The 26,348-nt window shown below is 37.6% G+C and overlaps 1 protein-coding gene across 3 annotated transcripts in view; it reads left to right on the top strand.

Moving 5' to 3' along the window:
- SMAD2 (SMAD family member 2) overlaps positions 1 to 26,348 on the top strand; it is an 84,587-nt gene that overhangs the window by 45,635 nt on the left and 12,604 nt on the right. For 2 of the 3 annotated variants that reach the window (XM_018039538.1, XM_018039539.1), the window contains exons 3-6: positions 13,222 to 13,311; positions 14,361 to 14,554; positions 15,560 to 15,694; positions 17,896 to 17,970. In XM_018039538.1, the coding sequence (XP_017895027.1) occupies positions 13,222 to 13,311; positions 14,361 to 14,554; positions 15,560 to 15,694; positions 17,896 to 17,970 (494 nt within the window). The remainder of the gene's footprint in view (positions 1 to 13,221; positions 13,312 to 14,360; positions 14,555 to 15,559; positions 15,695 to 17,895; positions 17,971 to 26,348) is intronic. The other variant, XM_018039540.1, reaches the window with a different exon arrangement.

Below are 26,348 nucleotides of genomic sequence, written 5' to 3'. Positions count from 1 at the left end.
GCAACTGAACAACCAACAAATGGTTATTTGATTTTTGACAGGTTTGCCAAAGCAATCCAATAGAGACAGGAAAGTTTTTCAGCAAATAATATTGGGAGAATTGGACTGTCCATGTGGATGAAGGAACCTTGGTCCCACCTTATACCATTCAAAAAAATTAATTGTAAATGAATCAGAGTTCTCATCTAAAAGCTAAAACTATCAAGCTTATTGGGAAAATACATTTGTGACCTTGTTGTTGTGAAGAAATTAAATTATGTTTGTTCAGTTGTTAAGTCATGTCTGACTCTTTGTGACCTCTTGGAATGCAGCACACAGCCTTCCCTGTCCTTCACTATCACCTGGAGCTTGCTCAAACTCATGTCCACTGTGTCAATGATGCCATCCAGCCATCTCGTCCTCTGTCATCCCCCCTTCTCCTCCTGCCTTCAATCTTTCCCAGCATCAGGGTCTTTTCTAGTGAGTCGGCTCTTCCCATCAAGTGGCCAAGTCAGCCTCAGTAACAGTCCTTGCAATGATTATTCAGGGTTGATTTCCTTTAGGATTGACTGGTTTGATCTCCTTGCCATCCACCGAACTCTGAAGAGTCTTCTCCAGCACCACAGTTCAAAAGCATCAATTTTTCGGCTGTCAACCTTCTTTATGATCTAATTCTCACATCTGTGCATGACTGCTGGAAAAACCGTAGCTTTGACTGTCTGGACCTTTGTCAGCAAAATGATGTCTCTGTTTCTTAATACACTGTCTAGGTTTGTCTAGGGCTTCTCAGAACCTTTCTGGTGGTAAAGAACCCGCCTGCCAGTACAAGAGACATAAGAAAGGTTGGTTCAGTTCCTGGGCCAGGAAGATCCCCTGGAGGAGGAAATGGCAGCCCACTCCGGTATTCTTGCCTGGAGAATCCCATGGACTGAGGAGCTTGGTGGGCTGCAGTCTGTAGGGTCACAAGAGTTGGACAGCTTTCCTTCCAAGGAGCAAGCATCTTTTAAATTTCATTGCTGCAGGCAGTCACCATCAGCAGTGATTTTGGAGCCCAAGAAAATAAAATGTCACTGTTTCCACTTTCTCCCCATCTATTTGCCATGAAGTGATGGGACCGGATGCCATGATCTTAGTATTTTGAATGTTGAGTTTTAAGCCCACTTTTTCACTCTGTTCTTGCACCTTCATCAAGAGGCTCTTTAGTTCCTCTTCACTTTCTGCCAATAGAATGGTTATCATCTGTGTATCTGAGGTTGTTGATATTTCTCTCCCCACAATCTTGATTCCAGCTTGTGATTCATCCAGCCCAGCATTTTGCATGGTGTACTCTGCATAAGTTAAATAAGCAGAGTGACAATATACAACACTGACAAACTCCTTTCTCAGTTTTGAACCAGTTGTTCCATGTCCAGTTCTAGCTGTTGCTTCTTGACTTGGATATAGGTTTCTCAGGAGACAGGTAAGGTGGTCTGGTATTCCCATCTCTTTAAGAATTTTCCACTTTCTTGTGATCCACACAAAGGTTTTTGGCTAAGTCAGTGAAGCAGAAGTAGATAATTTTCTGGAATTCCCTTGCTTTTTCTGTGATCCAGTGGATATTGGTAGTTTAGTTCTTCTGCGTTTTCTAAGCTTGTGCATCATGGAAGTTCTCAGTTAACGTACTGTTGAAGCCTAACCTGAAGAATTTTGAGCATTACTGTGCTAGCATGTGAAATGAGCACAATCGTATAGTAGTTTGAACAATGTTTAGCATTGCCCTTCTTTGGGATTGAAATGAAAGCTGACCTTTTCTAGTCCTGTGGCCACTGCTGAGTTTTCCAAATTTGCTTACGTACTGAATGCAGCTTTTTAACAGCATCATCTTTTAGGATTTGAAATAGCTCAGCTGGAATTCTCTCACCTCCACTAGCTTTGTTTCTAGTAATGCTTCCTAAAACCCAGTGACTTCATACTCCAGGTTGTCTGGCTCTAGTGAGTGACCACATCATCGTGGTTATCGAGGTCCTTAAGACCTTTTTTGTATAGTTCTGTGTATTCTTGGCACCTCTTTTTACTATCTTCTGCTTTTGTTATGTGCTTACCATTTCTGTCCTTGATTGTATCTATCCTTGCATGAAGTGTTTCCTTGATACCTCCAGTTTTCTTGAAGAGATCTCTATAGTCCTTCCCATTCTATTGTTTTCCTCTGTTTCTTTGCATTTTTCACATAAGAAGGCTTTCTTATCTCTCCTTGCTGTTCTCTGGAGCTCTGATTCAGTTGGTGTATCTTTCCCTTTCTCCTTTGCGTTTCTCTCCGTTTCTAAGCTGTTTGTGACCTGGACAAGGTGTGTGGTTTTTTTTTTCCTTAAAGGATATGGAAAGCAATAAGAGGACATTCAGTTAAACTTCCATCAATATTAAAAAGCATTTCATCAAAAACCATTAAATGAATAAACAAGTCGAGTGGAAGAAAATATTTGCAGAACGTGTTTCTAACGAGGATTGTATCCGCACTTTATAAAGTATTTAATTCGGCAGTGAGAAGGAAATTGCCTATTTTAAAGATGGACAAAGGATTTGGATGCATCACAAAAGAAGATATGGAAAGGACCCGCTGAGCAAATAGAAAGTGTGTGGTATTGTTAGTCATTGGGAAAACGCACATTGTGAAACCACTATGAAATACCACTGCACAGCCACCGTCACAGGGGGAAAAAGATTGCCTTTGGGGGTGGGAGGGGATGACAGGGATTGACTGAGAAAGGGGTAGGAGGGGACTTCTTGTCAGGATACAGAGTTACCCAATTTATATATTTGATAAAATTTAAACTTAACACAATGGTGCCATTAAGATCTGTTTGGCTCTGTGTAAATGTTACCTTTGAGAAAGTGAACAGTGAACTCTAGTTAACTATATACGTATGCTTTCAGTGTCTAGATTAAAAGTACCTACAACTTAATTTTGAATGCATCAAAAATAAGATGGATTAAATAGATCCTGGGGCAAGGACAGCGTGGCTCCGAGCTTTCATTGCAGTTTTCCAGGGAAGGAATGACAGTGCGGGACGGACATGCTGAGTTACATTTAGGGTTAGGTAGTTTTAGTAATTTTGGTCAGTCTCTGGGCTATAGAGGTGGTTCCGAGATGTCTAGTACACACCCCTAGGTTGATTTAGGGCAGGAAGAACGTTAGCTTGGTGTGTCAGAGTTTGATTAATAATAGAGGTGTGAGCTCTGAATCTGTTGGTTTGTGTTTGAAAGATGAGCTCTCAAGGAGTCCCTTGCTGTCTCTAGACGTGGGAGGGGGGTAGTTTCTCTGAAATCAAAGCTCCAGATGCCAGCATGTCAAGGATACAGAACACGAGAAAATAGGGTTAATACGTATTCATATAAAAGCTTAAAACTACAGATTTTGAACCATCATTCTGCAAAGGTACACCTTGAAAAATTTAGGTCTTAAGCCATCCAGAAGTAGATACAAATCCTGGCTGTTACCTCAGTAGCTTTGTGACCTTTTGAGATATTTTAATTGCTCACATTCATTTTTTTATATGAAAACTGTTCATGTTAATTCACTTTATAGGGTTGGTATGAGTATAAATTATGTAATACATATGAGGAATAGTGCCAGGTACATAGCAAATGCTTAAAATAAATGTTGGCAGTTTTTCCTTAAGTTTTCTGTAGCCAATGAAAATTTCTTAATTGTTCCTTTGTATCCTTTGCTAATTGTTAAGAACAAGGTTGTTCCTAAAGCTCCTTTCTTGGTGATGGAGGGAAGGTTAAAAACTATCTGGAGGTAGGCATTTTCCTGTTTTCTGTTCCCACGCCTCAGCTGTATAATGGTGATAAAGTAAAGTATATAGACACATACAGTATGCAGAATTATAGAGACCAGAATTTATTTTTTTACTACAGTTATCAGCTCTTGATTCCAGAGCTGATAACAACTTTTAGCCTTGCTAGTCACATACAGAATGGAAGGACTCCTTTGTTGTAAGTAGAAATAGTTTTAGATGGGTCGATGCAAATTATTTCATACAAGTTCATGTATCTACATGCATGCTGAGAGTCAGATCAGACCCTTTGTGACCCTGTGGACTAGCCCACTAGTTTCTCTGTCCGTGAAATTTTCCAAGCAAGAATACTGGAGTGGGTTGCGATTTCCTGCTCTGGGGGAATCTTCCCAAGCCAGGGATCGAACCAGCGTCTGCTGTGTCTCCTGCGTTGTGAGGTGGATTCTTTACCACTGTGCCACCTGGGAAACCCCTCGTATCTCATAAGTACATCAGTAATCGAACTGGAGCCTCCAGAAAAGTTTCTTTTGTCGATGCCATTCTGTTAATTTTACTCAGTGTTCAGCGTTGTATATATGGGTTTCCTCATGACTGTCTAGATCCTTACTCCTTTTGATTTGTAGAAGAAATAAACTCTTTAGGCAAGAAAGTCATGAAAAATAATTAGTCAAACATAATGAGGTTTGTTGTGAAGAAATCTCTAGTACAAGGTCTGCAGGACTTTGCATGAGATTCTGATATGGACATGCTTGCTCATCTGATCGAATCTGTGCGAGGACAGCTTTGTAAATGACTTAGGCTTGGGCTGTTATATCTTATTTCAGCATATTATTGTATGCGAATTGCACTGGTGAACTGTGTAAAATTTTGACCAGGCTGAATTTATCTGAGACCAGTTTTTGTTTTTAACCAATTAGCATGCAAAATTTTTTAAACTTTTGAGTATTTAGACTGTCCTAAAGTCACTGAACTGAACTGAACTGAACTGAAAGTCAGTCAAATTTAGGAAATGTTGAGCTAATGTATATGGGACAGTGCTATTACTACAGTTTATTTTGTAATTAATAAAGTATAATACCTTCTTTGGAACATATGAATTTCTCCTATCGAGTATTTTTATCCGTTTAATGTTTTCAGACCCATCTTTCTCTTCCTTGTAGCAGTGAAGCGTTGATGTATGTTTCACTTTCAAGTGATATGTAGACACTTCTTGTGGACTTCTTAATGTTGTTTAAATGTGTAGAAACATAATTTAGTGAAGGTTTATGATTATCAGAAGGCTGATTTATACTGAAGTCTGTAACTGAGAAAATTCTAGCATCAAGTTAATGATTCGTTAATATTGATTTTTTGTTTCCATTGTGATTGTGGTGCTGAATGACTAAGGTTCTTTTAAGGTCAGCATATTATCATCTGCCCTGTATTGCTAAATTCTGTACCTCTTTTCTCTAAGAGTACTAGGAAGCATAGTTTATTTAGCACATCCTAATACCATTTGGCCTTTTTGGTGTGGTCTCGTCACTCACACGTTAAGTCAGTCTCTCTGCTTACCTTTGGTGCTGAGGTGATTGTCAAACCCTGATCCAAACTGAGGCACTGAGATGATGCCGCAGAGTGAGACTGCTGTTTACCAGGTTATCACGAGCACGCGTCTAGAAGTTGTGTTTACCAGGTTATCCTGAACATGCATCTAGAAGGCTTCTGTTACAGTTTACTCGGGATGAAAATACAACTTAAAAAATTATTGCAGACTCCTGACAGTACTATATTTGAGGTGCCCAGGGATCCCCAGTTTTCAGTCATGAAATGCTGACAGAGGTGCTGTGAAAACAAACTCAGAAAGCTCTTGGTGAAGTGGAAAGTGTTGGACAAGAGTGGGCTGGAATCTTGGCCCTGCCGCTTGTTAGGAGATTGTTTTACTGTTCCTCTGAGGCTCAGTTACCTTAAATTTAAAGTGAGATAGTAAGTAGCTTGCAGGTTCTTATGAGGTCCATAATATATTTAAAGTCTCAATTATGCCTGGCATATGGCCTGGCTGACTTACAAAAGTAATTGTTATTACTTATTTCACTGGTTTCCAGATGTACATTTCTTCACTTTGGGACACATCATATAAATAAAATTAGAAGTGTTTTCTTATTTAGTATAAGATAATATTGCATTTTGGATTTATTGAAATAGAGAACGTACAAAAGTTTTATAAAGTAGTTGTAATCAGTGCTGTTTTTCTGACATTTTTCCTGCATTTACTTCTTTTAATATCTTTTAGGAACTGTCCATATTTGCAGTTATAACTTGCCACTCCTTGTTAACAAACTGAAAACCTGAGAGAGCCATTTTCCTCACTGTTGTTTAAAGTATTATGATTTAATGTGCCCAGGAACATTCTGATTCAGTCTTTATGCTATAAAAATACTAATTTAGTCACCAGCTACCTTGCTTGCTGTGTGGTAGGTATACAAAGACCTTTGGAAGCTCAAGGTCTTATGGGGTTAATTTTGTTCATAAATAAAAACTTTGGGTTGAAAGACTCTTTAAAGAGGAGGAAGTAATTAAAACTGCCTGATTTAAATCCCCTAGACTTCTAGGTCTTAAAAATTGACCTGTTTTGCTAGGCATACCTAAAGAATTAGTAGTCAAGTTAAAAGGGGGCTAGGTGCAGGCCATTGATATAAATGCATGTGGAAGAAAATGGGTATCAAAGGCTCATGTTAGATAGAGAGGACATTTTGCTAGAATAAACAGGCCTCAGACTGGCATTTGTTATCTCCTATACTGATGCCCTAAGTGAGCTGAAATGGCACAGAATAGAAAATAACAATCTGTACTTCTTATTCTTAGTTATCTAAGGTTAGAAGCATATCTTTTAATAGAAATGTCAAGACAGCTTGACTTAACGTTTAATTCTGTGGCAGTATTCTTTTGTTTGATTTGTTTAATTTTGGTAAAAGGCAATACATTGGCATAGTTTTAAAATCTGTATGTATTTTATGTGTACACATATATACGCATGCATATGTAAAAACAGAATGAACAAACATTGAAAATTTTTCTCTTCCCCTCCCTCTCCCCACCTCAAGTAACTCTGGTTCACTGTGTGTGTGTGTGTATCTTTCCTATACACTTGCGCAGATACTGGAAGATATTTTTACTGTCCTTTTTTTTTACACAGAGTAGCTTAAAAATACTGTACACTTTTTCAACTTAATATTTTATTTGCTAGCTCTTTCTTTGTCAATTAATAGGGAACTTTATTATATACTAAATTAATATATAATTTTTTTGTTGCTACTTTCCATTTTTATTATTTCAGTGTTTGAATCCCCCCCACTTGTATTTTTCCATAAAATTTTCAGATCATAAAGTGCGCAAATCACCATGTTCAGTAGGTTTTGATTTGACAGATGCACATAGAGTCAGTCAGTTCGCTTGCTCAGTCATGTCCAACTCTTTGCGACCCCGTGGACTGCAGCACGTCAGGCCTCCCTGTCCATCACTACAGTATATCAAGATAAAGAAGGTTTCATTCAGTCACTCAGGAAGTTCTTCGTTCTCTTTCTCTCCAGAGGCAACTGCTGTTGGGATTTTTCTCGAATTTATCGAATCATTCAGAATCTAGGCTTTCATGTTCAGCTTCTCTGAGTCAGATATTTCTGAGATTGATCCATGTTGTATCAGTAATTCTTCTTTTTCCAGATATTTTGCCTTTGAAGATCTTTTGCCTCGGGCTTCCCATGTGGCTCCAGCAGTAGAGAACCCACTTGCCAATGCAGGAGACTTCAGAGACAAGAGTTCCCCTGGGTTGGGAAGATTTCCTGGAGGAGGGCATGGCAATCCACTCCAGTATTCTTGCCTGGAAAATCCCATGGACGGAGAAGCCTGACAGGCTGCAGTCCATGGGGTCACAAAAGAGTCGGACACGACTTAGTGACTCAACAACAACATACCATAGGGTCTGTGGATGACTTGTCATTACATGCCATTCTTTTCAAAATACATGATGATGGAAACTGAGGGAGTCCTCTTGGGAGGTCTTGAACTACATGTCCGCATACATAAAGACTAGAAGGAAAGAGAAAATTGTCCTAAGTTTGGTCTGGTTTTTTATAGTGATGTAAATTGAAAGCCATTTCTGGGAAGAAATTAGCATTTCTAGAAAAATTTAGGCAATTTTCTAACCTCGTCTAAACAACCAGGCACTTACCCAGCCACCCGCTGATTGTCAGGCACTGTTTTGCTCTCTTTGTTAAATATTCTATGTATACTTGAAGCAGATTCTATAAATGTCAGTTAGATAGTGGTTGATAGTATTGTACAGCTCTTATTATGGTATATAGATTTTTTTTTTTTATAGTCTGACTGTCCTAAGAGTTAGTGAGATAACTCTGATGACTGATTTGTTCATTTCTTTCTTTAGATATGTCAGTTTTTAACTTCATGTATTTTGAAATGCATACAGGTCTTCTGATGAATTGGCCCTCTCAATGAAATATGTCTGTTTATCTCTGGTAATATTTTTAGACATGAGTCTTACTATTTCTGGTACTATGCTTTATTAAACTCACTGCTTATATGAACTATATTTCCACTCGTGTATTTTCAGCCCATCTATATATTATATTTAAAGTATACCCTTTTTGGTAGACATTTTGCATACTGTATTCATTCTGACAAGTCTTTCTTAATTGGAATATATGGTGTATTTATGTATAATGTTAACACTGATAGGGTTGGGCCTACTCTTTGTTTTACTCTTTACACTTTACTTTGTTTTCAGTTATTATCTGTCATTTGTTTTTTCTTTCTTTGGACATAATTTTTAGTATTTTGTTTTATTAATAGTTTTCTATATGCACTTTAATTATATCTCTTGGCTGTTTGAGGAGGGGGTTCCTTTCCCAGTGATAGTATGTATTTTTAGCTTTGCAATAGTGTAGTGATTCTAAAAAGCCTCTTGTTTCCTCTGCTGCCCTTGTCATTTAAATTACACCCACATACCTTTAGTTACAGGTCTTTTTTCTGTTGTTGGTCATAATCTTGCTGTAGAAATGAAGAGCTGAAATTAATACTATTTTTTACATTTGCTTACATACCTATACTTTCTAGTTTTTTAAAAATTTCCCCCGTGATTTGATTTAACATCTGTTGTCATTTCTCTTTATCCTGAATTTTGTTGATTATGGATTTTAGGTTGAGGGTTTTTTTCCCTTGGTGCTCTTTAAAGCTGCTATTCCATTAACCTGCAGGCTTCCATTGTTTCTAATGAGAAATTGTTATTATGCCTCTCCACGTCTGAATTGTTGTGGTTAGGCAGCTGTCAAAGTTAAAAGCTACGTGTCGTTGGTTAAAGGTGATAAAAAGCAAATTTTATTCAGTAACTATTGCCATCAGAGTGGCAAGATGTGAGCCCAATTCCAACTTGCACAGAGGTGACTGGAATAACGAGTAGCATGGGGGTCAAGGGTGGGGTCTGCAACATAGTCAGAGAAGTGAACAATTATATACAGCAAGTGGGCTAGAGGTTTGGTCCGTGTCACTGATTTAGGCCATCTGTGTTTGGCCAAAAGCATTTATCAGAAGTCAGGGTTCTGCCTTTCCTTAGAGGGCAGACTGGGAGGCAGACAGACGCCCTTTTTTCCTGATGATCAGTTACATTTCAAAGGAATGGTTTTCAGGTCCTCCCCTCCTGAGTTGTAGGAGTCATATATACATTTCAAAGAGACAGGAAGGATTTACAATTGTAGGCTTTTTTAAGTAGATGCTCCTCAGGAAAAGGAGGTCAGAAACCTATGTATCAGTATTGGCTGGGACAAATGGTAAATTCTTTTGGCAGTCTTGAGCATTTCCAGACCGGAACTCCAAAGGGTCTGTGTCACACGACGAGGCCTTAGGTTTCTAGAAGCCATGTTAGTTTGGTCAAGTCTTCTGCTGCAGAGGTTTGGATGGAGTCCTTTGTGGAAAGTTTCATAGTTCTCACCAGCTTAAAGATTTTCTTTTCAGTGTTTGTTTTTAGCAGTTTGACAGTGATATGCCCTAGTGTGTTTTTGGTTGTTTCATGGGTGTTATTTTTAAACTGCTTATTATTCACTGAGTTTCTGGGAAGTATAAGTTTAGTTTTTCACTGAAGTTGAAGAGTTTCAGCTATTATTATTGCAAATATTTTTGTCTGTTCTTAATTGTCCTCTTTTGGGGACTGCACATGCTACTGAGACTTTTATTTTGTTATTCAGTCTTTTGTTTCATTTTAATTAGATAACGTCTGTTGATTCATCTTTAAATTCACTGACTGTTCTGTCTTCTCCCACCATCAGGTTAATTTTTAATTTCTGATTTTGTAGTTTTCAGTTCTAGAGTTTTCGTTTGTTTTTATAATTTCCCTGAGATCCCTATTGGTTCATTAAGTCCATGAATGTGCTCATAGTGGTTACTTCAAGATTCTTGTCTGTTAGTTCATCTTAGTGGTCTGTTTCTAACGGCTCTTTTTTCTTTTAACCAGAGGGTAACAGTTTCTTATTTCTTCACATGCTTAGTATTTTGTGATTTTTGTATTGGATATTTGGGACAAATATCATAGAGACTAAATTCTCTTATCTTTCTCTGAAAAGTGTTGATTTTTGTTCTTACAAATAGTTTTGGGTGACCTTAAAGTGCAAACTGCTTCTGAGGAAAGGAGTAGCTGAAATCTGAGCTTAGTTCTTTCAGACTTTCAAGTGCTGGTTTTGAACAGTCCTCCAGAGCCTCTCCCACAGGGACAGTTTAGGGTCTGGCCAGAATTCACACTGCTGGTTTGATGTGTTTTGTTTTTTTTTCCTTCCCCCTTTGTGGCTTCTTTCCTTCATTATGGGATTTCCCTCTTCTTTTTCCAGCCTTTCCGGTAGCCCCAGATCCACCCTCTGATCCTGCAGGTCGTTAAAAGCGCTGTTTTTTGCTTCAGGTCTAGTTCCCCTGGGTGGCTTCCACTGTGGGGTGCCTTTAGATGCAGAGCCACGCAAATGCATCTCTCACCTGGTGTAGTGGCCCCTTATAGAGGTTGACTTTCCTTCAGTTTGTGTCTATTTTTTGTGTCTCTCCACTGTTATCAAATAATTGGTTTTGTTTTCCAGTAGTCAATTTTATTATATTTTGTTTAAAGGCTGCCATTTTTATCCACAGGAAGGTTTGCCTGATTGAGGCTGCTCTACTGGCAGAACCTCTGTTCTGTTGTGTTAGTGTATTCCTTTATTAATTTCATACAGTTTCCACTGTTGAAGATTATAATGTGTTTCAGGAACTAGTAGAGCCAGTTGCTTCTTCATGGGCATTTTCTTGGTCATTCTTGTAATTTTTTTTGATATGTTACATTTTGGGCAATTTTGAGTCTTAAAATTGTTTTTTTAATTTTTGTTGAGTCCATCAAATATAGAAATTTGGCAGAACTGATATTGCTATGATGTTAGCTTCCTATTTAGGAAGAGGTATGTTTTTCTCTTTGGTTGATTTTTTTGTTCTTTAGTAATAATTAAAACGTTTATTTTTATAGTTTTGACACATTTATAATTACATTTATCCTAGTATTTTGTATATTTTGATATAAATTAAATTTTCATATATAAATGAGGAAAAATTTTACTTGATAGAAGCAAATTTATTATTTTTAAATAAACCTTCCAATTTGCATGAGAGAGATTGCAATGGTCAGTAGAACTGAGGCTTAAATACCCTGGGATGGCAGTGGAAAAGTAGCTGAGTTAAGAGTTGGGATGCAGTTCTGTCTGCCTCTAGATTGATTGCATGCGTTTAACAGCTACTGTTCATTGTTCTCTGATAAATTTCAGGGCTTGAATAAAGCACAACTTAAGCTCTTCATGCCCTGTTACATTTCTGCTTCTCATGTCAGCCCCAGAGTTTCTTGAATGAAATATTTATTTTAGCCTCAAGAGCAGAATAGCCACATTATGTACTCTTCTCAGTCATTTTCCTTCAACTGTTTTTAAAGAGAGAAGAGGAAGATGTATACTGTTCCTTCGGAGGTTTGAATTCAGATTCATGAAACTCCAGAATTGGGTTGGTTTCATTGTGTTTTAAACCACTTGGTGCTATATGTTTCCAGTAGATACTTGATAAGTATCTTATATAAAAGAACCATTTGTGTCATGGTTTTTTAGGCAGTGCACCTTTGGGAGAAAAGAAAAGGTCTGAATTAGCCTCCAGTTTGGCCTTTTCTGACTTTTGTAGTCTGAGAAGTGGAAGTTAGACTTGTGAAGCCTAAAAAATCCAAGAGAATCTGTAAAAATGTCTCAACAAGCTGCTCCAAAGTGTCTGAAAATGCATTTTGCAAAGCCACCCCGAGTGCAGCTCAGTAACCCTGCAGGAGGCCCTGAGCAGCCCCACCGGACTGGACGAGTTGCCCAGCCTCAGGAAGGCAGCGCTTTTCACAGTGACCTTTGAAATGCTGAGTGAGCTCCTTAGCAAAGGATGCTCAAAAGTTGTTTTGAGTTGTTTCTTTCTCTTCCTTTTAAGTTTTGATGATTTTGTAACAGGTAAGAAGTTGGAATGGAGTTTCAGAAATTGTTTTTTGACTCTCGTTTTTTAAAAAAGTATGACTTGCTACCTGAGATCCCTTTGGCAGTCAGTAGTTCGATTCCAGACTGTTTATTAAGCTCTTCTTTCGCCTCTTCTCACACAGATGAAGTGGTGGCAGGGAAAATAGGCAGACTTTTATCTGGGCTGTCCTTGTTCTTGAAAGAAATGTGGAAGAAAAATTTTGATTTTTGAAATTTCAAATCAGATTTTTCAAAAAAATCTTTCTGGTGTATGTCTTTCAGGTTAAAAAAAACTAGATACAGCAACTTTGTCATAGTCATAGTGTCTTTTACAAATTTTGTACTTTCACATATCTTTAATCCTTGTAGCAATTTCTTAAAAATTTTCAGGTAGTGTGCTATGCTAGGATGGCTTCAAAATCCATTTCCTTGTCCTTTGTAGTAATAAGAGCAATAATAATTTTCAGTGAAACTGAATATGTATGTATCTTAAATAAGCTTGAAATTTTAACTGGATATATGTCTGTTTTAATTGAAATTTTATCTATGTTAAAAATACCAGTTGACATCCATTTTTAGATTTTTCTTTAAACTGGATTATGAAATGAAGCACTGTTAGTAAGACTTAATGGCACAGGAGCCTCTGTTGTGAGCAGAGGATATTGGAAAAGGCACAGGTATGATTTCATTAAGCTAGAGAGCATTGGTGTTCACATTTTAAAAACATAATCATGACTTATCTGGAGTCACATGTTCCATTTTATTGGCTTCCTTCATATAGAAAATATAGAAATCAGCACTAAATGCCCGTGTAAAAGTGAAGCAGTGTATATTTTCTGGGTGAAGGAAGTATTCTGTACATTTTCCATGTTTTACATCATGGTAATTTGAATAACCATGCTTCCATGTTCACATCAATTTTTTGTTTTTCAATTTATGCACAGCACTTGCTCTGAAATTTGGGGACTGAGTACACCAAATACGATAGATCAGTGGGATACAACAGGCCTTTACAGCTTCTCTGAACAAACCAGGTGAATATTCTGCCCTCTATGGAATCCTAGAGATCTTGTGGGAGGGAGGGTGTTTTGGAAGACCTAAAGTGGGTTGCTTAGTATAATTTTGCCTAGGATGTTTCCTTAATGTAAAATAAGGCATGGCATTTAAAATAACTGCTTGCCACTACTAAAAATATATTAAATGTTTCCGCTGACGTGTTGATCAATGAAATTCTAGTTTTGAATCTTCTTTAAATTACTGCATCCCCTAAAGAATAGGAGCTTCAATAACTATATTCTCTTTTTAGTGTGAGGGTAGATTATAATCTGTTGTTGGCCTAATTTTTCAGTAGATACATAACCAGTTTTTGCTAAATTTCTTGCTGTCATCTAAATCTCATCTTTATACTAATAAGTACATGGTTATTTACTGAACCCCTTATGTCACAATTAATGGTAGGCTGACTCGTTTTGGTTATTTTTTTTTAATCACCTTATTCTCTTTTTGAGCATATTGGTATTTGTCCATTTCATCTCATCATTTTCATCACCATCTGCATTTATGTGTGAGCTATAGAAAATATACCTCAGTACTCAAAACAGTCACAACTGGGTAATGAGTCACGTTAGTTTTAGTAAGTTACTTTTACATCATTGTTGGTATTTGTCATTCTTCACACTAGTTCCTTTTTTCGATAGTTCAGTCACCTACAGAAGTAATGCCCTAAGCCTCCCTGAGTAAGAGTTTGAGTCACTAAAGATAGAAGTTGATAACATTTTTCAAGTGTAGCTATATGAGACTTTAAAAAAACAAAACAAAACATTTTTCCTCCAAGCGGCTACCTGTTCATTGATTGACGATTGAGTCATTTGTGTAGCATGTTTATAAGAAAAATACCCTAGTGCTGCTGCTTACCTTTATATCAGATCCATTAGATAGTACGTTTTCCTTCCTTGTACTCACTAAAACTAACTAAATGTCTGTCATTCCTTTTTTTATGCTCTTAATGTACTAGTTTAGCCCAATTGAGTATGTTTATTTTTTTTAAAGTTCCCATCTTTCTTCTCCCCTTGCTTCCCAACAGGTCTCTAGATGGTCGTCTTCAGGTGTCCCATCGAAAAGGACTGCCTCATGTAATATATTGCCGATTATGGCGCTGGCCTGATCTTCACAGTCATCATGAACTCAAAGCAATTGAAAACTGCGAATATGCTTTTAATCTTAAAAAGGATGAAGTATGTGTAAACCCTTACCACTACCAGAGAGTTGAGACACCAGGTAGGAAAATTAGTTTTTCCCCTCGTTTTAGTTAAATGCTTGAATTTAAGTATATTAGGTACTCTTACACCTAATTGACCCAGGAAACTTTACTATAAAACTCTAATAGTGAAAAGTGAAAGTGTTAGTTGCTCAGCTGTGTCCGACTCTTCGCTTTCCCATGGACTGTAGCTCACCAAGCTTCTCTGTCGGTGGCATTCTCCAGGCAAGAATATTGGAGTGGGTTGTCATTCCCTTTTCTTCCTGACCCAGGGATCAGACCCAGGTCCCCCACATTGCAGGTGGATTCTTTACCATCTGAGCTACCAGGGGAGCATAAAACTCTCATTGAAGTTGCCTTGAATTCAGTATATTTTTTGGCAATAATTAAAAATACTAAAAAAAATGTTGATTATATGTTATGGAAAAATGTATCTTAGAGGGAAAGATATGTTAGTTTCTTGGAATAACATTTCACATCAAAGTACATATCTAGGAAATTCTAATCCTATAGACACACAGTCTGCTTAGAACTGAATAAGTCTCATTACCTGTCTGCTGCATTAACTGTTTTAAGTCATTTCGCTCTTTGGTTTTTTGATGTATTTTAATGATACCATTTGTAACTAAGCAGTTAGTAAATCTCAGAGCAGGACTTAGTTTACTTAGTACTTGAAATTTACTAGAATGCTGCTATATTTAGGGGGGAAAAGCTTGATTTCACAAATCTTTTTGCAACCTTTCCAGTGAGGATTTATGAACTTCTGTGGTCATGTAATACGATCAGGATCACTCTTTCCCCAGAAGTACGAGATAAGTCAGAACTTGGAGATTTAGATTGCGGACTTCGTGGTAAATTAAAATCATAATCAGGTTTGTCAGTTTCTCAGTAGCCGAATAATACCAAATAAGTCGATCCTAAACTTCAGAAATTAATCAGGCTGATCCTTTTGTGTGTGGAAGCTTTTAATAAAAGGGTCCGCCCTCATCTGCTCTGCCATTAACTTGGATTTCTCCCTCTTTCAGTTTTGCCCCCGGTGTTGGTGCCCCGGCACACTGAGATCCTAACAGAACTGCCCCCCCTGGATGACTATACCCACTCCATTCCAGAAAACACTAACTTCCCAGCAGGAATTGAGCCACAGAGTAATTATATCCCAGGTATTTTTGCCTTCTGAGTCTCCTAAACTGTGAGATAGATACAAATTTTGTTCATAAACATTCATCTCTTAATAAATTAATAAGTTATGGTTTGGCTTTTTAAAAATTTTAGTTCTGCAGACATAGCAACATGTATGTTGTACTGAAAAATGAGGAAACTTCTATTTTAGTTCTGTTTCATCTGGGACTCAGTAAGGCTGAAAATTAAAATGAACTACATGATTCTCAAATTCTGCTCTATTACATTATATGTCCAGTACAAACTAAAGGTATAAGCATGAGTATTTAGCTGTACATTGGATTTTTTGGTGTTTTAATTTTTTTCTCCGTGTGTAGTATTTATCTATTCCACTTTTATGTTTTATTTATACCACTGAAAATGTGTAAGGAACTTCAAGTTTCAGCTATAGTGAAAAAATTGTCTTAATGTGTCTCATCGTGGAAATAATGCTTGTTCATTGGAGGTAAAGACTTTTTAAAAACAGCTAATTTTAAGGTTAAAAAGTGTTTTCTGACTATCTTAATGCTTTTTTATTTTATTACTATTTATTCCAAAATAAGATTTAAAGCTGCTTTTATTAGGAAACGTAAACATTTTGAGGAGTTAGTACAGGGCAGAGAGTTTGTTGTGGAAAATAGGGGCTAGGGCAAGTGGAAGCAAGGTGAACACAAGGCATTTTGTAGGGAGAGGAATTTGACTGGAAGTAGTTACATTTGTGAGTAGTGTGTTGGATTGAGGGAGTCCTTAAATCTGATGTAGAAGTTAGTATAATTCAGCAATCCTTAGGAAACTGAGGTGTAAGCATTTGCTCTTGTAAGACACCTACCCAGTGATTATGTAGAAAGATGTTAATCAAAATGTTTGACTTTTACCTGTGGAGATATTTGGGCTGATTTTCCATCATCTTTGTTTAAATTTGGGTCTTTTACAAAGTGGAAAATCACGTGTAGATTATACTTAACCCGCTTTTCCGGACAGTGCCTTGGTGTTCACTTTTTATTCCACTGCGAAAGAAATTGTAACATTTCCTCCAAGACCACTAGTATTATACCTTTGTTGTCTACTACTTTATATATAAATAATTATGGAGAAAAATGAAAAAGAATACCATATTTACCAGTTCAGTATTTTTCCCTGTTTACACCTTTGAGACCTGGTGGTTAAACTGGCAAAGCTTAGCTCTTTTTAATTTTATTTAACTTTTAAAATAGCACATAACTGAATATATTCTTATTTTTATATTCTTCATTGTTCGAGTATTACTATGAAGGAATTTATTTTATTCTCATATTAAAAATTGGGGGGCACTGACATTTAAAATGAAAAGTTTGATACTTAAGTTGAAACTTAAAATTAACTTATTGAAGAGAGATTGTCAAGAGTTCATGAAGGAGACCTTTACCCTGCATCACCTAAACTTCTGTTTCTGCTTGGAATTGTGATTGGTAAAATTGTATAAATTTTTTATTTTACATGAAGCGTATTCAGATATTCAAGTACTTTCTGAATATAAATATTTTGTTCATAAACCATTTTGGAAATGACACATTAGAGTCTTACGTATTTTCAGAAAGTAATTGACCTCAGTTTTGTGTAGCAGCAGTCTTATTTTAATTTAATTTTCTGCCTCAAGCATTCAGGATTTACTGTTTAGAAACCACTCAAGCAATCTACTTTTTAGGTAGAATTCAGGCTAGACCATTCCTGAACTATATTACCATATTTTGCCCTATAGAACCTAGTGTAGTATGTCAACCTGTTATTACTTTGTAATCCTGAAACCTGTGTGCCTATGTTGTATGTCTAAGTACCATTTATGATGGCCATTAGTTAAAAAATTCTCTTTGATTACTAATTTCTTTTAAACATACTGATTAAGAACTGAGGCATCTTTGAAGTTATATTCTTGGCTCTTGCCCCAGAAAATATACAAATGAGAATGAGCCAGCTATGTAAATAATAGCTAAGACAATATGCACAGAGAGCTCAGTTGTGATACAAGTGGGTTTTAAGGATTCACCTATAAGGTTTGGGTCAGAACCTGAATCATAAGCCCTCAGTATCCAATACTATTTTTTATAGTGATGTTATGTAACACTGTATGTTATTTGGAGTGATTTGTTGGTTATCTATGGTAGCTGGGAGAAAAGGCATTGAGATTAAATTGAAGCTGTACTTGATTTGTTCCAAACTTTTGTAGAAACGCCACCTCCTGGATATATCAGTGAAGATGGAGAAACAAGCGATCAGCAGCTGAACCAAAGCATGGACACAGGTAAAAAATACTTTCAAAGTTACTCAGTAATTAAATACACAATTTTGTCATGTTTGAAATTCACTAAAATTATTACTAACCCATACATTTAGAAAAGTTGGGACACCTATCAAAAAAAATGGAATCTTTTATTTTGATTTAATCATATTTGAGCAATCAGAGAGAGGGTGACCCTCTTTGTCAGTGAAAGATTAACACGTACTACTCTGTAGAATAATTGTTAAGATTTTCTCTTATTAGAGTTAAATAAAAATCAGGGAACACTCAGATATTTTTCAAGTGTTTTGTGGTTCTGTTGAAAGTTTTAGGGACTTTATGAATAAATGTCTTTGTAATGAAAGACTAATTAACCGAATAACAGGTTTTCAGAGGAACTTGGAAATAAGATATGGGGATCAGCTTTTTAGTGCTCTTTCAACTTAATAGTACTGATTTATAGTAGATTGCTTACATAAAGTACCTTGTATATTGTACTCGACCTACTTCAATTTCTAATACTTCGCTGTCAACTTTAAACACAATGAAGAAAAAATTTTGACATGTAATAAATGTTACACACATAGAGAAGTTGTTATATAACAGAATGTGTATAACCCATCATAACTAGTAGGTTACCAGTGAAGTAGCTGTGATGTCCCTGTAATTGTATATCTTGATCTATTCCATCCTGGTTGTATCTTAAGGATTGGACACCTTAATATCACAACCTGCCAAGTTACAGCATAGCTTTTCTACACAGTATACTAAGGCATTCTGTATTTATGATAATCTAAGTGGTTTTCTCGGAGAAGGCAATGGCACCCCACTCCAGTACTCTTGCCTGGAAAATCCCATGGATGGAGGAGCCTGGTGGGCTCCAGTCCATGGGGTCGCTAAGAGTCGGACACGACTGAGCGACTTCCCTTTCACTTTTCACTTTCATGCATTGGAGAAGGAAATGGCAACCGACTCCAGTGTTCTTGCCTGGAGAATCCCAGGGACGGGGGAGCCTGGTGGGCTGCCGTCCATGGAGTCGCACAGAGTCGGACACGACTGAAGCAACTTAGCAGCAACAGTAGCAGCAGCAAGTGGTTTTCTAAATGGCAGGGGCTTGGGTGATTGGCTTTATAATAATTCTGTTGCTTAAATTCTTTCATTATTTTGATTTCCAAGTAAAGAAGCTTCTGCTATAGCTAATCATACTTTATAGCTTTTCAGAATAGTAAATAACAAAGAAAAGTAGATGATGGTCATTTGATATAGCATGTTGCGAATCTTTTTCTTTTTTAATTTTGGCTGAATGACTTATGGGGTTCTTCATTCCCTACCCTCAGCACAGAGCCCTAGCCACTGGACCTCACAGAACTGTATTCCTAAATCAGACATGTTCCTTTTTGTCCTGTGATGGACAGTTGCTTCTGTGACACTTAGACATGAATACCATAAAAATATACTCTGATGACATCATTAGTCATCAGGGAAAATGCAAATAAAATCATGGCATATCACTTCACACCCTCTAGAATGGCTGTAATAAAAAAGTCCAACTCTTTGTGAACCCATGGACTGTAGCTGCCAGGCTCCTGTGTCCATGAGATTTCCCAGACAAGAATCCTGGAGTGGGTTGCCATTTCCTTCTCCAAGGAATCTTCCTGACCCAGGGATCAAACCCAGGTCTCCTGCATTGCAGGCAGATTCTTTACCACTGAGCCACCAGGGAAGCGCCATAATCAGAAGAATAAGAAGTCTTGATGAAGATTGGAGAGGTTAAGAGTCTTCATACATTGCTAGTGGGAATGTAAAATGGTTCAGTTACCTTGGAAAGATTTGCTGTTCTTCAGAGTTTAATATAGAATAACAATAAGACCCAGCAGTTTCACTCGAGAAAATTGAAAGCATTTCCAAACTAAACTTGCACATAAATGTAAGCATTATTCATAGTAGTCTGAAAGTAGAAATGACCCAGATTGTCTATCAGCTGGTTAATGGATAAATTAAATGAGTTATATCCATACTTGGGAATATTATCCAACCACATAAAGGAATGAAATACTGGTGCATGCTACAACATGGGTGAACTTTGAAAGCATTATATTAGGTGAAAGAAGCCAGGCGCAAAAGGCCATAAGGATTCCAATTTGTGCCCGTTGGATCCTATCGGTGAAACATGAGAGGAGCAATAAGATGAATATAATCACTGGTTAGGCACATCCCTGGTGGCTGAGTCAGTAATAAATCCACCTGCAGCGTGGGAGACCTGAGTTCCATCCCTGGGTCTAGAAGATCCCTTAGAGAAGGAAATGGCACCCCATACTAGTTTTCTTGTCTGGAAAATCCCATTGACAGAGGAGCCTGGTGGGCCACAGTCCAGGGACCTCTCTAGAATGGTGGAAGGTTCTAGGTGTGTGCTGTCCACGTGGCCACATGCTGCTAGGAGTACTTGACGTAATTGGTGCAGCCAAGAACCTGAATTTTTATCTTTATTTGATTTAAACAGTGACATGTGGCTAGAGGTTGTTGTAACCCATCTGATGGCTATCGTGCAGGTGGTGTTTGGGGTCAGAGATCAGCTGTCTGCAGGGCTGCGTCTCCTGGAGCCAACCTAGTCCTGAGCAAGTGCTCAGGGTTGGAGGACCATGGCCATGCCCATGGGTGACCCCACGAGAGAGCACCTCTGAGTATGCACACCTCATCTTGGGACTGTGGGGCGAGGGTGCAGCAGGAACAGGCCTCACTCACTGCCTGACTCTCTGGACCTCTCTCCCCAGCTGCATGGAAATCCATGGTCACCGTGTAGGCCAGAGCTGGGAGGATGGGGAGGCCGCAGGCCAGCCCCTCTCCCCATGTCCCAAGGGCTGCTGATGCCCGGCTATGTGCCCACCTGCTCGCAGCTGTCCTGTGCTTCTCAATGAATGTGATCAAGAACACACACTTTGTGTTTGACCAAGACCAGGTTCACGGATAGCCATTGTGATGGTAGTAGCCACTGCCTATTGGTGGTGGCCCAGGCCTTCATGAACTTTTGCTCCACATCCAAGCACAAGTTGGGCAAGGACTCGCCCTCCAACAAGCTGGTCTATGCCAAGGACGTCCCTAACTATAAGACTGTAAGAAAACCTTGAAGTGTGTGGATCACAACAAACTGTGATCTCTTATCAGACCACCTTACCTGTCTCCTGAGAAACCTGTATGCAGATCAAGAAGCAACAGTTAGAAACGGACCAGTTCAAAATTGGGAAAGGACTGTGTCAAGGCTGTATATTGTCACTCTTTGTTTAACTTATATACATCATGTGAAAAGCCGGACTGGATGAATCAGAGGCTGGAATCAAGATTGCTGGGAGGAATATCAACAGCCTCAGATATGCAGATGAAACCACTAATGACAGAAAGTGAGGAAGAACTGAAGGGCCTCTTGATAAAGGTGAAAGGGGGGAGTGAAAAAGCTCAGTTAAAACTCAGCTTTCAGAAAACGCAGATCATGGCATGTGGTCCCATCACTTCATGGCATATAGATGGGGAAATAATAGAAACAGACTTTATTTTCTTGGGCTCCAAAATCACTGTGGACGGTGACTGCAGCCATGCGATTAAAAGACGATTGCCTTGGAAGGAAAGCTGTGACAAACGTAGACAGAGTATACAGAGATAGCAGAGACATCTGTAGTCAAGTCATACAGACGTGACTATGCGACAAAGGTCTGCATAGTCAAAGCTATGGTTTTTCTAGTAGTCATGTACAGATGTGAGAGTTGGACCATAAAGAAGATTGAGCCAAAGAACTGACACTTTCAAACTGTGGTGCTGGAGAAGACGCTTGAGAGTCTCTTGAACAGCAAGGAGATCAATCCAGTCAGTCCTAAATGTTATCAACCTTGAATATTCATTGGAAGGACTGCTGCTGAAGCTCTAGTACTTTGGCCACCTGATGGGAAGAGCCAACTCATTGGAAAAGACCCTAATGCTGAGAAAAATTGACAGCAAAAGGAGAATGGGGTGGCAGACAGATGGGATGGTTAGATGTCACCACCGACTCAATGGACATGCCTTTGAGCAAACTCTGGGTGATAATGAAGGACAGGGAAGCCTGGCATGCTGCAGTCCATGGGAGCCCAAAGAGTCGGACATGACTTAGCAACTGAACAACAGTAATCACTAGTTATGGTAATGGATCAAAATCCAGCAGGGGGGGAGGGCAGAATAAGCTGAATCAAAATGAATTCATTGTTTTGGGGCTAGCTTTGAACATAACCTGATATTTCTAATTCTGTTTCAGTGGAGGAAATGTTACTGTCTTTTTCAAAATGACACATTTAAAAGTATTTACTGTAAGGACAGTGACAGTGTGAATATTTGAGATGCTAAAAAAAAAAAAAAGTAGCTTTAATACTAATCTACCTGCTATCTATTCTCTTAGCGCAATGACAAGAATTTTCTGACTGCTGCAGGATCCCAATTTAGAACAAAATTGACCTCTCTTTAAACTCTGGTCCATACTTTCCCTGAGGGAAGACATGATTAAATTAATCTTTGAAACCCTTCTGGGATAGAAGGAGTTAATAGTTTTTAAAAGGGTAACCAGAGGGGGCATTCCCTGGTGGTCCAGTGGTTAGGACTCTGTGCTTGCACTTCAGAGAGCACAGGTTTAATCTCTGTTGGGAGAACTAAGATCCTGCAAGCCTCCGGGCCAAAATAAATAAAAATTAAAAAAAAAAGCCAGTGGACAAATAAAGTAAAATACAGAACTGTATGAGCAGGTACATGTTATTTTTTGCTTTGCTTTATGTTTTTAATTTCTCCGGTCAAGCCTTCATTCTTTAAACCCTGTGGACTTTAGGGCTCAGGCTGAATGAACATCATAAAAAATACAGGTTTGGTTTAGTTCTAACCTTCTCTTCTTGGAACCTGGTCATTTGGTGTACCCCTAGATAAGGTTCACGTGCTCTACTCAGAAGACAGCGTCTCTAACCAGATGCATGGCTGCTGGATAGCATGATTGGCCTCTGAACTAGACTACCTGGACTTGAATTGTCCCTCTGCTCTATGCTAGCTTGATAATGGCATGCAGTTTCCTTATCTGTAAGCTAGGGGTAGTATAGTACCTAACTCATAGGGCTGTGGGACTTCCCTGGTGGTTCAGACGGTAAAGCGTCTGTCTACAATGCTGGAGACCTGGGTTTGATCCCTGGGTCGGGAAGATTCCCTGGAGAAGGAAATGGCAACCCTCTCCAGTACTCTTGCCTAGAAAATCCCATGGATGGAGAAGCTAGGTGCAGGCTACTGTCCATGGGGTCGCAAAGAGCTGGGCACGACTGAGCCACTTCACTTCACATAGGGCTGTAACAGTAGCTGCTGCTGCTGCTAAATGGCTTCAGTCGTGTCCGACTCTGTGCGACTCCATAGACGGCAGCCCACCAGGCTCCCCCGTCCCTGAGATTCTGATGTACCTAACTCATAGTAAATACTGTATGAGTGTATTTAGAGAAAATATTAAAAAGATGAATCAATAATTAAGAAAGAGAAGAAAGTTGACTGCGTGGAGATGAGAAGTAAATTGAGGGAAGTGAGATCTCAGAGCAGGAGCAGTTCATTGTCATGATTAGGATCTTCTCAAAATAGGAAAGTAATTTGCCAGGAAAAGAGAGTCAGTTTTGTGAACTTTAGAGTAATGGTCTTACTGGGTGTGCCATGTCTGCAGTGTTTTATAGCTTTTAGCATAGGTGTATAGCTGTTATGAGATGCATGCTTCACTGTTTTAACCTTTTACTGTTATTATAAATTTATTTTTCAATTTTATTTTTCAATTGTTTATTCCTAGAATATAGAGTAAAATTTGATTATTGTCTGTTGATTTTTTTCCCTGAACTTAGCTAAAGTCACTTTTCGTATCTGGTATTCTGTAGATTCCTAAGATTTTCTGAAAACAGTTTTACTTCTTGCTTTCTCATTTTTATGCTTTTTTCTTTTTCTGTCCTGGCTAAGACCTACAGTAAACTGTTGAATAAAAATACTAAGAATGGATATTTTTACATTGTTCTTGATCATAGGGCGAATACATTTAATAATTCCCAAATAAGTGAGATGTTAATTATGGATTTTTAATGGAGTATCAGATTGAGGATGTTTCTTTCTGTTCCTGGTGCTTTGAATGTTTGTAATGAATGGCCGTGAAATTTTGTCCATACTTTTTCTGCATCTCCTGAGAGGATCATGCAGTTTTATTCCTTTTTGAAGTGAGTTTCATGAAGTGATTTTTCTGATAACGAACCAATTTTGACCTTATTTGGTTATAATAAATTGTACTTTAATAAAAATTTTTATGGGTTTGATTTGATAATTCTTTTAAAGGATTTTCAAGTCTATATTTATAAGAGATTTTGGTCTTTAGTTTTCATATAATGTTTTTCTGTAGCTTCAGTATCAATAATGGACTTGAAATTGGATGAGATTTTCTACTATTTTCTGAAAAATTTTGCATAGGATTGTTATTATTTCTTCCTTAACTACTGATAGCTCCTACTAGAGAAACCATCTCTTAAAGGGAAGGGTTTTTTAAATTGAAAGTTGTTTAGATTCTCTATTTTCTGTTTTTTATGTAAGTTTGGTAGCTTGTGTCTTAAAAGATAATTGTTCATTTCATCTGAGGGGTAAATTTTATTGCTATAGAGTCATTTCTAATGTTTTGTTATCCCCTTGATGTCTGTAAGATCATGCAAATCTTGATGTACCATATTTTACTTATAATACTGATAATTTATTTTTTTTCTTCTTGATAAGTCTTGCAGGGGCTTTATAAGTTAATATTTTTAAATATCCAGTTTGGGGCTTCTTAAATTTTTCTATTGTGTTTCTCTTTTTACTACTTGATTTGTTTCTATTCTTCGTTATTTTCTTCTACTTAACTTTGCATTAAATTTGGTCTTTTTAGAGCATTGTGGTTTAAATTTAGATCGTTGATTCTTTTCTGTTTTTTTCCCATTGATTCTTTTCTAATGTAAGCTTTTAAAACTGAAAACTGCCTTCCAACCCTTATTTTAGCTTCATACCACAAATTTTAATGTTATTTTTCATTATTATTTGTTGTTATCATTTAAGTATTTTCTAATTCCTTTTTGATTTCTTTGATCCATGATTTTTTAGAAGTGTAGGGGCTTTCTAGACAGTTTATTGATTTCTAACTTAATTCCATTATGTTTCATATATATTGTGTATGATCTCAGGCCTCCGAAATTTACTAAGAATTATTTTATGCCGCAGTGTGGCATACTTACTTTGATTTACAGTTCCATTTACAGCTGAAAAGAATTTTGTGCAGTTGTAGTGTTACTCTAGGTGTCATTTTTGGTTGAGGTCATTGCTGATACTGCTTAAATCTTAACTCTGACTTGTTTCTAAATGTGACTTTGGGTTTATCTCTTTCTCGTTTTAGTCCTGTCAGTTTTTGCTTCATGTATTTTGAGTCTCTTATTAAATGGTACACATTTCGAATTACATCCTTCTGATGAAGTGACTCTTATTATAGAATGTGTCTCATATAAGCATAAGCATCCATCAACGTTGTGTATAAATGATGAACCCAAGCTTTCATTGGTTCAGAGATCTCGCTTGTTTTCATATGTTTATTGCATATATCAGGGACCCAGATGGGACTTCCGCATTCCAACCTCATAGACTGTGAACGCTTTCCCTCATTTCTAGTCTGATAGAAGGTGAGGTTTACTCGGAATTTTCACCTGCCTTCAACAAGTCAGATATGGGAGTTAGAATTGGCAAATGAAGAGGACTGTATCTGTGCTTGAGCTTCTCAGATTCCAGTTGCCTGTGTGTGGCCATTAAATTTTTAGCTGGTTTGTCCTTTGGCAAAAACAGTCCTGTGTGTGCTAACTTGGCAGATACTCCCAGCAATGAAAATGGTTACCACTCCCTACTTAATGTAGGAAGAGCTCATCCCTTTCAGTAAATGACTTAACAATTTAAATGAATCTGTAGTTTTGGGGTCACTTTTAGTAAAAATACAATTTTTAAGTGTTTCTGATACTTATTGTAGGAGTAAGGGTTTTTCCATAAGGGTAACCCTGTACAAGTTACTAATAGAAACAAAAGAAGAGCAACTGTATTCTCTCATTTTGAACACAGTTTATGCTTATAGAAAACTTGGAAATACATGGAACATAATAAAGAAACATGAAGGAAGTATGTATTTTTTAAACTGGATTTACATAGTTCCTATATCTTATTTTTGCTTAATCTCAAATTTTTACCGTTCTATGTTAAAGTTCGACAGTGTTTTACAGATTAAACTTCTGATGCAGCATTTTGAATTATTCAGCAAGTGGATATTCATAATGAAAAATTAAAAGCAGGTATTTTAATTCATAAAAAGCAGTACCACAATGAAT

The sequence above is a fragment of the Capra hircus genome, chromosome 24 (assembly GCF_001704415.2).
Source record: "Capra hircus breed San Clemente chromosome 24, ASM170441v1, whole genome shotgun sequence".
Classification (NCBI taxonomy): Eukaryota; Metazoa; Chordata; class Mammalia; order Artiodactyla; family Bovidae; genus Capra; species Capra hircus.
This window is presented reverse-complemented; position numbering and strand designations above follow the sequence as displayed.